The sequence below is a fragment of the Arvicanthis niloticus genome, chromosome 14 (assembly GCF_011762505.2).
Source record: "Arvicanthis niloticus isolate mArvNil1 chromosome 14, mArvNil1.pat.X, whole genome shotgun sequence".
Taxonomy (NCBI): Eukaryota; Metazoa; Chordata; class Mammalia; order Rodentia; family Muridae; genus Arvicanthis; species Arvicanthis niloticus.
The window spans coordinates 19197703-19209769 of NC_047671.1; the positions used below are offsets into that span (position 1 = coordinate 19197703).

A 12067-nucleotide genomic window follows, 5' to 3' on the forward strand; every position below is an offset into this window, starting at 1 on the left:
GAGAGGGTGAATGGGACATAACTCTCTAGAATCCTAAGACTACACTTATCCACTCCCACTCTGGTTTCGAGGTGCCCATTCATTTTGCTAGCAAAAGACTATAATCTTTATTTTATCTACATTTCCAATTTGAAGGCACATACTAAGATTATGCATTTTACATTGGTATTTGTAATACTAACTACTGGAAGGTATTCCATGAGACTGCCAGTTTTTCCTCCACTGCTCTTCCATACGGAGACCTTTTGAAAGTTCTAATATCACACATTTGGTAGCCTCAGTTTGTTCTAAACTTCGAGAAGTCACGGGCTGCCAAAAGATAGTACACTGGCTCTAACACATTTAAATCCACTCTGCTTTTTCTCCTAACAGCATCATTTTGTGATTTAGCCCATGATCTCAGTCACAGTCCACCAAATATACACAAGGACCACAAGGAGAAATTGGGCAAGCCGATAAGTACACAGCATGTCACAGAAGATGTCCAAGGAGAAAAGCAGAATCCTGAAGCACCCTGGCCACAAACTCCGACTCCTGTCATTCTATTCTCCTTTCTAGAACCCTGTCGCAAGGAAATACCTTTACTTCTTGGACTTACATTTTCCATCCTCTGTACACGGTTTTCCAGTCCTACGATTTGCCTCTGTTTTTCTTCCAGTTTTTCTGAAAGTAGACTCAGATTTTCGGCACTTCGCTTTAATGTCTGCTCTTTCTCAAGGTTGTTGGCCTGTGGTCAGAAAAAGTTGCTAGACTTTTGTTTTTATTATTTATGTAAAGCAAAATATAATGTCTTGTGTATCCAATTAAAAGTGTTTTCTTTCTTATCAGAAAATGTCCTAAAAGTGGGGTAATTATGCCCCCCACTGTGTCCCAAGGTTGCTTGTTAGATAAGTAGCTGTCATTGAAAGGTCAGTCCTGGGAGAGAAGTGTGCCCATTAGGGAGGGAACTTCAGCCGACTTCCACTAGAGTACACATGCTTATCTGTGTGCATATATATATTAAAAAAACAGAGCTCAAAATGGCTCAGTAAAACATAAGTACGAATCTGCTTGAAAACACCAAGTGAGCCTTCATGCCAGGTCACTCAGATTAGGGCTGGGCCCCTAAAGTAAAGACACATACACCTGTTCCCACAGGTCGCCCCACTCACAGTGCAGCCCCAGGCCACACATGGCTGGGTAGGGGCTTTGCTCTCCAGCTCATATGCTGCGGATGGGGTGGTACCTGAATTGACTGTTTACTCTCCTCCTGCTTTTTCTCCAGGTCTTCAGCTTGTATTTGGTAGCTGTTAAATAATCTCTGAGCCACGTTTCTCAAAGCTGCTGCTCCTGCTTCTCTGGAAGCTTCCAGCTAGGAAAAATAAAAGCAACCCTGTATGTTTTGACATCTTGAAAGATAGATAGATAGAGACAGAGAGAGAGAGAGAGAGAGAGAGAGAGGGAGGGAGAGGGAGAGGGAGAGGGAGAGGGAGAGGGAGAGGGAGAGGGAGAGGGAGAGGGAGAGGGAGAGGGAGAGGGAGAGGGAGACGAGACGGAGACGGAGACGGAGACGGAGACAGAGAGAGAGCTAAATGCAGAACAGTTTTATGGTCAATTAAAAGCAGCCCCTAATTACAATTTGCATCCTTACAGATAACTTATGGGAGAAAAGTTGCTGGTGTTAAGTAAGAGCACAGTGCCAAATGAAGTAGTCTCTGGTAGGATACAGAACATGGGCATCTGACATGGTCAAGCCAGACCTGAGCACTTCGCACCGCAGCGCTTTGCATAGGTAGCCAGCACCCTGTCGGTACATTTGATAGCCAACCCTGTATCACCACTGTTCATAGCATGCTAACAAATGAATTCTCGCTGGAACAGAAGTGGGATGAGACTGGAGAAGTAGGAGCCGCAAAGTTCAAGCATCAGTCTTTCAAGGCTATAAGCTAAGGAAGTGATCAAGGGTGGCTGCTGAGTTTCACATAGCAAGGTAATCACTGTGGGGCTGCATATAAAATAATAGTTCCCAATATAAAGCACTCAACAATAGGTTAATTAGACAACCAGTGAGGCATTTGACAATAGAGGGTAGACTTAGTATTTGGGTGTGAGAGTATGTGTGCATATGGGATCAGTATTTGGGTGTGGAGGAATATGTGCATGTTCTCATGTGCATGTATGTTCCCGTGTGCACATGTGTTCATGTGGATGCACGGTTTCCACACACATAGGGAGATCAGAAGAGTCAACCTTGGAGGTCCTGCTTCAGGCACTATACAACATTGTCATTTCCCCCCTAAAGATGGTGCATCTCACTCAGCATGTCTTGGAGCTCACCAGTTTGTCTAGGATGTCTGATCAGCAATTCCAGGAATCCTCCTGCCTCCACCTCCCGACCATTGGGATTGCAAGCCCATGGCTCCATGCTTAGCTTTCTCTGTTGCTGCACAGGCTCTAATTCAGGCTCTCGTGCTTATAGAGTGAGCACTTACCTGACTAAGGTATTTCCCTAGCTCTAATATTTCTTAAAGATGCAAAATCTTTTCAAAATGCATTGTGGTAAAAAGCAAGTTAGCCTGAGATCTCTCTCCTTAATAAATGGTTAAGTTCACGGTATGTTAATGGTTTGTAAATGCTCGGCCCAGGGGGTAGCACTATTAGAAAGTATGCTCCTGTTAGAGTAGGTGTGTCACTGTGGGTGTGAGCTTTAAGACCCTCATCCTAGCTGTCTGGAAGCCAGTATTCTATTAGCAGCCTTCAGATGAAGATGCAGAACTCTCAGCTCCTCCTGCACCATGCCTGCCTGGATGATGCCATGTTCCCACCTTGATGATAATGGACTGAACCTCTGAACTTGTAAGCCAGCCTCAATTAAATGCTGTCCTTATAAGAATTGCCTTGGTCATGGTGTCTGTTCACAGTAGTAAAACCCTAACTAAGACACAGTGTAACGTTAATTTTTTTCAAATTCTACTTTTAACAATAGTTCTTAAGTGCTTTAACCTCCCTTTTAGCCCACCACCCACTAGAGATAGTGGAAAAGAAAGGATATGGGTGAAGTGGACCTGTTTAGAAATGGTTCTTTGGAGCAAATCCTATCTGTGTTGTCTAGAAATTGGTAGTTCAGCTTACAGGTTAACCCTACTCACAAACACTTCACAGATACACCAGAAGTCCAGTTCAGTAGAGCAGAGATAGCAAACATGAGTCAGCAGGAGAGACCAGGAGGAATGCCAGGAGAAGTTCTCAGCTGTGTCTTTCTCAGAGAAGGAAGATCAGCGAAGACATGAGACCAACAAGCATTGCACAGCTAGCTCTATAAGCAAGCCACACTCAGCTGCAGCCACTGTTTGTTGAGTCCTACTTATACCCTCCAAACATCACATGTCCTCGATAGGTCTTGCCTGTGCGTCTGTTTCAGACTGCCAATCAGCCTGAGTCCACAGAAGCAGCAAGAAACTGCAGCACACCACCAGAAGGGGAGTCCTGACAAATGCAGCTCAGCTAAACAATGTAAGACAGACAAATACATGTGCACCCCAAGCAAAGAATCTTTTCATCACAGGTCCTTTCACGTATTTACTTTAGCAGAACATCCTTTCACTTTATGTCTGCTTCAGGAAGTGTTCCTTCACCAGTCTGCCTTAGCCTTTCACCTGTGTCCACTTCAGGAAAACACTCCTTCACATGTTTGCCCCAGCAAAACACCATCCAACACAACTGACTTTCCAAGGAACCCTTAAGTTTCTACTTCAGCACGGTATAGAACCCTTAGCCGTGTATATGATATCACACAGGAAGCTTCCAGAATTTGCTACTTTTTCATAAACAAAACTTTATACCCATGGACCTTCCAAAGATTTTTTCAATAGTAAAAGTAGTCTCCAAAATAAAACAGTATGATTTAATTTAATTCCAACAATTTTGTTGTCTGTTTGAATATTGTAGGTTTCTGTGTGTGCATGGGTGTGTCCCAGTTTGTATAGACCTATGAATGCTGACTACCTATGAGCTCCTAGTAGTCCTACCTTGATTTGCAACACTTCATTCTCTTTGTTCATTTCTAGGAGCTGCTGATCTTTTCTTCTTATGTTTTCCATGAGCAAATCCAGACAGGTGGGGTCTGTTGTGGAATCCGAGCCATTCTGGATGTTTCCAGATCGCTGAAATAAACAAACAGTAATCTTCAAGCCAACTCTCCCTTTCCTCTGTGAACACTGGCAAAAATGATTATCATTCCTTACATAAGCCAAAGAGGATTCAAGCCAGTGAAAAGAACTCTTTGAATCTCAACTTTTAATCGATAATTCTAGATAAACAAGCTAGCTTCTGAGTCTGTTCAAATTCACAGTCTTATAAGAACATACATCCTTTCTGCAGTTTATACTTCCTACAGCTTTAAAATACACCATTAAGTATATTGTACATACTAAACATAACCATGAGACTGGATTAGTTCAAGTCATACATATAAATATGTTTTGATTAAACAGAATCGGATAACACACTCAATGTTAACAGTGTTTCCTTGCAATCATGACATATTAAAATTCTAAACTGAGATATCAGAGTAGAGCTGCACCCAGAAGTAATCCTGTGCAGTCATGCTTCCTAAAGGTACACCTGGAACATAATTCTCATCTAGAATCTTGGGCACATGGAGGTAGAAAGCAAACTAGAAAGCCTCTCAGCTCACCAGTTTCACAGATGTGGAAACTGAGGAGCAAAGTCGATGTTTGTGCACGACGATGCAAGAACTCATGACACAGTGCCTTGATCATTGTCTGCACTGTTTGCTTTCACCTTATTTCACGGCAGATAGAAACATTGTCTTAGAACTCTACGTACCCTGTAATTTTGATAACAAGTGCTGTTTGTTAAGCACCTATTATGTACCATGCCATCTCTCCAATGTTATATATGATTCTTTTGCTGGGTGCTTAAAGTACGAGAAAGTGTTATACTCCTTATAAAAGTAAGGACACTTAAAATTACTGTTTCATAAATTCAAGTGTTCTAGCTTGATTATTGCTGTTTCAAAAGAAAGCTACCCATCAAAAGCAACTTGGGAGGTGAAAGAATCTACCTTATGTACATTCATCTCCAGGTTCATCATTGAGGGAAGTCAGTGAAGGGGTCTGGTGAGGGAGCTTGAAACTATGGAGGGAGGAACACTGCATGCTGGCTCATTCACACACTCAAGCATAGCCAGTTTTGTTATACAACCCAGGGCCACCTGGTCATGAAATGGTTCTACTCACCATGGTCTGGGTCTTACTACATCAACCAACAGCCAAGGCAATCCCACACAGACCAATCTAATCTGGAAAATTTTTCAGTTGACTTTCCTTTCTCAGATAAATCTAGGCTGTGTCAAGTTGACAGTCAAAGCTAACTAGGACACCAAAGTGACACCTATATAAATAACCATGAGACCAGATTTAGAGTCTAAGATTCCTTAACAGCCAAATGTATAATTTTTCACTATAATAAACTGTCTATAGTCCAGAAATAAAAACTAAGCATATAACATACACAGTAACTCCTTTTCTTTTGTGGTCCAGACCTCATGCATATATGCCTTCCCTGGCCATATATGGATAGATACTAAAGAATAATTGACAGACACTTGGAGAAAGGTAAATTACTTGCTGACACTGATGGTTGTAAAGGTTTATATCAGTGTTCTCACAGGAGTCATCTGATGGTAAAAGGCTGCAGATTCTGAATCAGGAGGTCTGGCTGGAGGCCTAGACAGTACAAATTCAATAAGCCTATAGAGATTCTACTACTAAGATACTTAACATGGTAGTAAGACTCTACATCACAGCAGCACCATGTCCTCTTCATTCATACAGAGCTACTTCTAGCAAGGTCAACAAAACACTGGTTCAACGGTTCCAGTGGCCATTGGCCAGTTCTTGGTTTACATGCCCCAGCAACTACACTGGACAGTTACTCCTTCCACTCACTTTCACGGATTTCATCCTCCACTACTTTTTTCTCCTAATTCTCCATCATCCTTTTCAACCTCTGTGATGGTTTTTTTTCTTGTACAGACACATGCTTTGGGAAGCTCACCACAATGCACTTAAATGATCTATCATTTCTACACATGCTCACATGCTTTAAAATCCCCTCTCCTGTCAAAACTACTGTCTTTTATTATTTATTCTGGAGATAACATCTTGCTATTTCAAACAGGCAGGTCTTACACTCTTGTCCTCCTACCAAGAGTGCCAAACCCAGCTCTAGTTTCATAAAGTTACCAACCATAATGCTCTCTATACCGTAGCCTAAACCTACCACAGATTTGTACTGTGAAATTTAAAACCATATGTCTTACTATGTTAGTTTGAATATGCTTGGTTCAGGGAGTAGTGATATTAGGAGGCGTAACCTGTTGGATAGGTGTGGCTTGGTTGGAGGAAGTGCGTCACTCTAGAGGTGGGTTTTGAGACCTTCCTCCTAGCTGCCTGGAAGTTTATAGTCTTTTCTGGTTGCCTTCTAATCAAGATGTAGAACTCTTGGCTGTTTCTCCAGCACCAGGTCTGCCTGGATGCTGCCTTGCTTCCCACTATGGTGATAATAGACTGAACCTCTGAAACGATAAGCCAGCCCCAATTAAACGTTGTTCTTTAAAAATGTTGCCTTGGTGACGCTGTGTCTTCACAGCAATAAAACTCTAAATAAGACAGTAGCCTGAACCTTCTAATCCAGATTTCTACCCTCAAATGAGGAGCATATGCTTACCCACTGATAAGAGTGGTAGAAGATAACATAACCAAAAAATTATTTTTTTAAATTTTATCTTCCAGGCTATACCTCAAGAAAATCCCTATTTGCCCAGCTTTGGAGTATTTAATGTAAGACAGTCTTTAGGACTAGCCACGTTCGAATGGAAACTGAGGATGATATAGGGTCTGCCTTTACGTAGCATGTACTACTTTCTCATGTGCTGGGTGACTATGGTTTGTAGTCAGAAATGCTGATGCTGTGCACTTGGTTCTGATGATATTTAATTTGATGCAGTTTGAGCTAACTTTTGCTTGAACTTAAGTACACAAAAATGCTATTGGAACAAAAGGGGAGTGATTAAGCTGATTGGTCACTCAATTCATTGTCTGTCAGTTGCTATGTCCCATAGCGAGCTTGCAAGCTTACATCTTTATCCCTGAGAAGTATACTACCATGTATTCTCCTTGGTCTAACATCTTGCTGTATAATTTATAATTATGTTTTGTTTGCAATATTCCAGCAAGGCCTGGGCATGGGTCCTTCTTATGATATTCCTAATAAGCATATCATACATAGAGGCATTAGCATCTTTAGATGCTAGATGTCCATGAAGTATTTTATCACTTAGCTTCAAAGAGTAATACTGGCAGAACTGGTTGAATAGAACTCTATATGGCTTTATGCTAATTTTCTGAAACAATGAAAGTACTGAATCTTAATGCATTTATTACCTTTGCATCTAGTTTGTGCTTTGCATTGCTACAGCCTTCTTCTTCCTTGAACATGTGATTTCGGATCTTTTCCAAGGTAGTTCGAATCTGGAAGATTAAAAAAACAGTTAATTTGTTTTACATGGTGTTTAATTCCCAATGTAGTTTTCTTTCTCTATACTAGCTATAGGGCATCTTATTTACACATTTATCCTGATGTCAGATTTAAATACTAGCCTCCAATCTAAATTATATTTCGGTTTATATTGTTTTGATTAATAAAAATAATTGTTTGAGTTTTATATATCTTTTTTTCAGATAAAATATGACAAACTAAATTAATAGTATACTATGAGATAATTTGGTGAGTAGTACTTTAAAACTGTGCATTTTGATCAATTTTACCATCAGTTTAGTACTAATTTAGTGTTTGGTAATTACTATAAAACAATTACTACTTAGTAATCACTACAAAATAATTGCTATATAATAGTTACTACAAAATGATTACTACATAGTAATTACCACAAAATAATTGCTATTAAGTAATTGCTACAGAAAAATCACTAAGTCATGATCATACAAATCCATGCATGAAATTTGAGCTCCAGTCTTGCTGACTTGGGGAATTACTAGACAGTCCAAGATAATTTAATTAGCTGATCTGAACAAGTTGCAAACTACCAATGTTAGAATTTTTCTATTTGCTGTAACAGGCCGTTTATGTGAGCATCTTTTGTTAGTTCTTTTCTTAGTGGATTCTCAGAAGTAACATTTTTAATGAAGTCACTTGCAGAGGAGTCCCTGACATTAGCTAGCTGGAGCTGTGCAAAGTGACAAGGTAAGGAAAGAGCTAGAATCAGCAGGAGACACAAACATCTAGTTGGGAGCACAGCATCCCATTCAGGAAATCACCAGGGAAGGCTATAAAACAGCAGGAAATCCAGCAGCGAATGGTAGGGTGTGAACTAAATGCTGATAGGTGTTCTGAACCCTCCTGGTCATTACTCAGTTTTACTGAGTGGAAAAAAAAAATCATTTCACTTCACATGTATGTAAGGGTTTATATTCTAAAGAAATGAGACTAACAGTGTTTAAATCTAAGCTCTTAAGCATCCTAAGCCAAGAGAGAAGTTCAATCCTTTTCATATGTTACACGGGTGTGAAAACAATGCCCACCAATCCGTTCTGATACTTATCATAAGATGACCATGCCATGTTCATTGTGACTGGTGCCCTCATACCTTTCTCACGTACTCCGTTTCTTCAATAATGTGAGCTGACGAAGATCCATAGCAGACAGGGCTGTCTTCTGTCTTACCTCTTGAGGGAACTTCTGCGGTCACTGTTACAGTTGTCATGGTGAAGTCTGGCTTTAGGGAAACAAATCAGTTCAGCAAAACAACATAATCAAAGTTCATCATAATCAAAGTTTTAGGATAAAATGTTTAGTATCATCTTAGACTGCAAAATCTCAAGAGCAGGCCTCTGATTTATTCATTTTTTTTATTATAGCATACTGGAAGTGCTTAATAAATGTCTATGAAGCTAAAAATAGTTATAGGCAAACTGTGTAGTATATATCCTGCAGAAACTCGATAAAGTCTGTTTATTAAAGGACATTGTAACGGAAAAATAAATGGAAGAAACTTAAATGCATGCAAATAGGACTGGTAAGTTAATTGCTGCTATGGAATAATATTTACAGTGTGTGAGTCAGTCAAAAACCATGTGCAGAATGAATATGGTATTTTCTTATTTATTTTTTTTAAAATAAGGTAGAGAATATGATGAAGAGAAATAGATGACTCTCAGCTTTGACAAAGTAAATTTCAGATCAGCTTGGGTTCTAGAGTGAGATCCTGCCTTCACAAACACACACACACACACACACACACACACACACACACACACGGTGGGGGGGGGGGGAGGGAGAGTAGACACAGATGGCCAGGTTATGCTCTCTGGATATCAAGTCCTCCTGCAGAGAATCTAGGGCTTCCTGGGTAATTCAGGTTGAGGACATGAAGTCCATAAAACTAAGTATGGCAGGAGATCAAACACTGAAGAGTAAAATATAATAAAAATAGGACTGAAGAGAAAAAAAATTTTTAAAAAAGATGGAGCAAGCACAAGCTATGTCTTTAACGCACAAATTATATTTTAAGGTCAGCAAATAGTTTATAATGGAAAGTTTTTATGGTATGTCAGTTAATAAACTCAAAGGATTGGCCGAGTTAGAAAACGAGGGAATGGATCTGAATTAATCCTGAAGCTCAGCTAAAAACACTCGGTGAAAAGTTTAAAGAGAAACCTAACAGCCTGAGGGGCTTCAGAACTCAGACATCTTATAACTAAATCACTACCGATTGAGTCTCAGAGCTGGGAAGACTGCTCGGTGTTAACAAAGCTGACGCTCTTAAGAGGATCTCGATTCGCTTCCCACCATTCACATCAACAACTCAACCACCTGTAACTTCAGTCCAGGCAGGGGATCTGATGCCCTTGTCTGGCCTTCCCTGGCATCTGTATGCATGTGCTGGACATACACACAGTACACACAGACACATACATACACATGTAAAACAGCTATTTTTAAAAGAGTCTTAAAGAAACATAACCAAATACAATGGATGAATCTTGTTTGGATCCCGCCTTAAACATATTAGGCATACACTGATACACTGTACTTTTTTTTTTTTTTTTTTTTTGACTGGAAAAAGCTGGTAGTGAAGAATTCTTATCACATACTAGGGGTGGCTGGATTGGTAAAGTCCTTACACCAGCATTCCAGAAGTAAGAAGTAAACAGATCCCTGGAACTCACTGGCCAACTAGCCTATTGTATTTCACCAGTAGTGGGGCAATGAAAAAGTCTGTCTCGGAAAAGAAACAAAATGTGGGCAGTATTGAGAAATAAAAAGTAGAAGTTGTCTTCCTTCCTACACATGCATGCCTACACGTGTACATACACATGCACCTACATGAACATGAGCAGACACACACACAGAGAGAGAGAGAGAGAGAGAGAGAGAGAGAGAGAGAGAGAGAGAGAGAGACAGAGAGAGAGAGAGGAAGAACCCTGTATGTTTCTAAGTTTAAAGGAATTATGACATCTGTCTAGAAAGCTGTGTCTGTTAGTGACACTTGCTGAGTGAGATTTTCGTGAGTAAAATAACACTTGTCCCTGCAGTAAAGGAAGACACAGCAAAGATGAAGCTGGAATAAAGATGACTTTCTCATCTTACTCAGAAGTTTGGCAAGCTTTAAGTGGCTTGAATCTACGATGTTCTCCACGGGTTAGTGTGTTCGACTACCTGATACCTAGATTGTGGTGCTGATTTGGAAGTTTACAGAGGCTTTAGGAGATGAGTTTTGGCTGGAGGAGATGGGTTGCTTGCAGTACCACAGCCAAGCCCTGCTTTTAATCCAGTGCTTACCCACCTAGTCTGGCCTCCAATCCAGGAACTCTATCACAAGGTCCCACCACAGAGCCACCCTTCCAAAACTGTGGGTCAAGGTCTACCCTCTAAGTTGGACCTCAGACACTTTGTCACAGCGATAAGAAAATTAACCAATAGAAAGCAAGCTACCGTAAGAATCTGTGTGCTGAATTATTAAATCTTTTCTACTGATTTGGAAGTGGAGAGTGCCATAGTGACGTCATGTCAACCTACCCAAGGTAATAGTAAATGTAACAAAGGCAAAAAAAAAAAAAAAAAAAAAAAAATGCAAACTCTAGTTTGTTTCTTTGAATGATTTTTTTTTTACCCCAAGCTCAAGGGTGTTTCCGATCCATCCATACTGTCTTCTTTAGAAAGAAAAAAAATGCCTAAAAACCAGCAATAACTCAGGCAGCTAAAAGACAGAGAACCTTTATATTGGCCTGCAGCACTTTGAAAGAAGATTGCCTCAGGGGAAGCCACAAAGCCTTTCCTTTATCCTCTAATCTTCAATGAAATTGGCAGGGCATGCCAAGAATTTTCCATTTTATTGCAAATCCTCTCAGAAGGCAGCCACTGGTCTTTTTGTTTCAGCAGAACTCAATTTGGCAGCATCAACTCCAAGCAAGTCTGCTGTGTGGAATGGCAGGGAAATACTTGCCTCTTTTGGGCCTGTGAAGTCTCTTCCAGGATTAGAGACTTGCTCCACAACTGCATTTGAATGCTCAAAGAAAAATAAAAGCCCCCTAGAGACAATAAGCAATGTTCAGAAACTCCACGTGGTCAGCCTTCTATCTGGTTCCCTCTGCTTACTCAGCCTACAAGCTAAAAGTATTCTTAGATACTTTTTAATGTTTTCAAGTCAGCCAAAAGTATATCATCTCATGAAATGTGAAACATACATGAAGTTTTAATTAAGTTTAAAGCACTTAATTCAGAAAAGACACATTTAGTTTGAATCTGAAATATACACAAGTTCGTGTTTTGTGCGCTGGTGGTATTGATTGGGAGTGATTGAAAGCTTTGGACAGTGAGGAGTAGCTGGCTGAACCAGCTTTGAAGGTTCCCCACCTTTGAAGGTTTCCCACTCCCTCTCTGCTACCTACTTTGTCTCATTGTCACGTGCCTCTGCCGTGAGTTTCTACTGTTCTACCTTCCCACCATAATGCATTAAACTCTCTCAGAAATGAGTCAAAAG

General features: G+C 40.3%; 1 protein-coding gene across 7 annotated transcripts in view; it reads right to left on the reverse strand.

Moving 5' to 3' along the window:
• The window catches only part of Ccdc68 (coiled-coil domain containing 68), a 51255-nt gene that overhangs the window by 20152 nt on the left and 19036 nt on the right, over positions 1-12067 (reverse strand). For 4 of the 7 annotated variants that reach the window (XM_076912497.1, XM_076912495.1, XM_034518279.2 and 1 more), the window contains 5 exons: positions 8672-8800; positions 7449-7535; positions 4008-4142; positions 1226-1351; positions 599-727 (listed from right to left, as the gene is read on the reverse strand). In XM_076912497.1, the coding sequence (XP_076768612.1) occupies positions 599-727; positions 1226-1351; positions 4008-4142; positions 7449-7535; positions 8672-8788 (594 nt within the window). In that variant the 5' untranslated portion in view covers positions 8789-8800. The remainder of the gene's footprint in view (positions 1-598; positions 728-1225; positions 1352-4007; positions 4143-7448; positions 7536-8671; positions 8801-12067) is intronic. The other 3 variants (XM_076912496.1, XM_076912498.1, XM_034518280.2) reach the window with 1 other exon arrangement.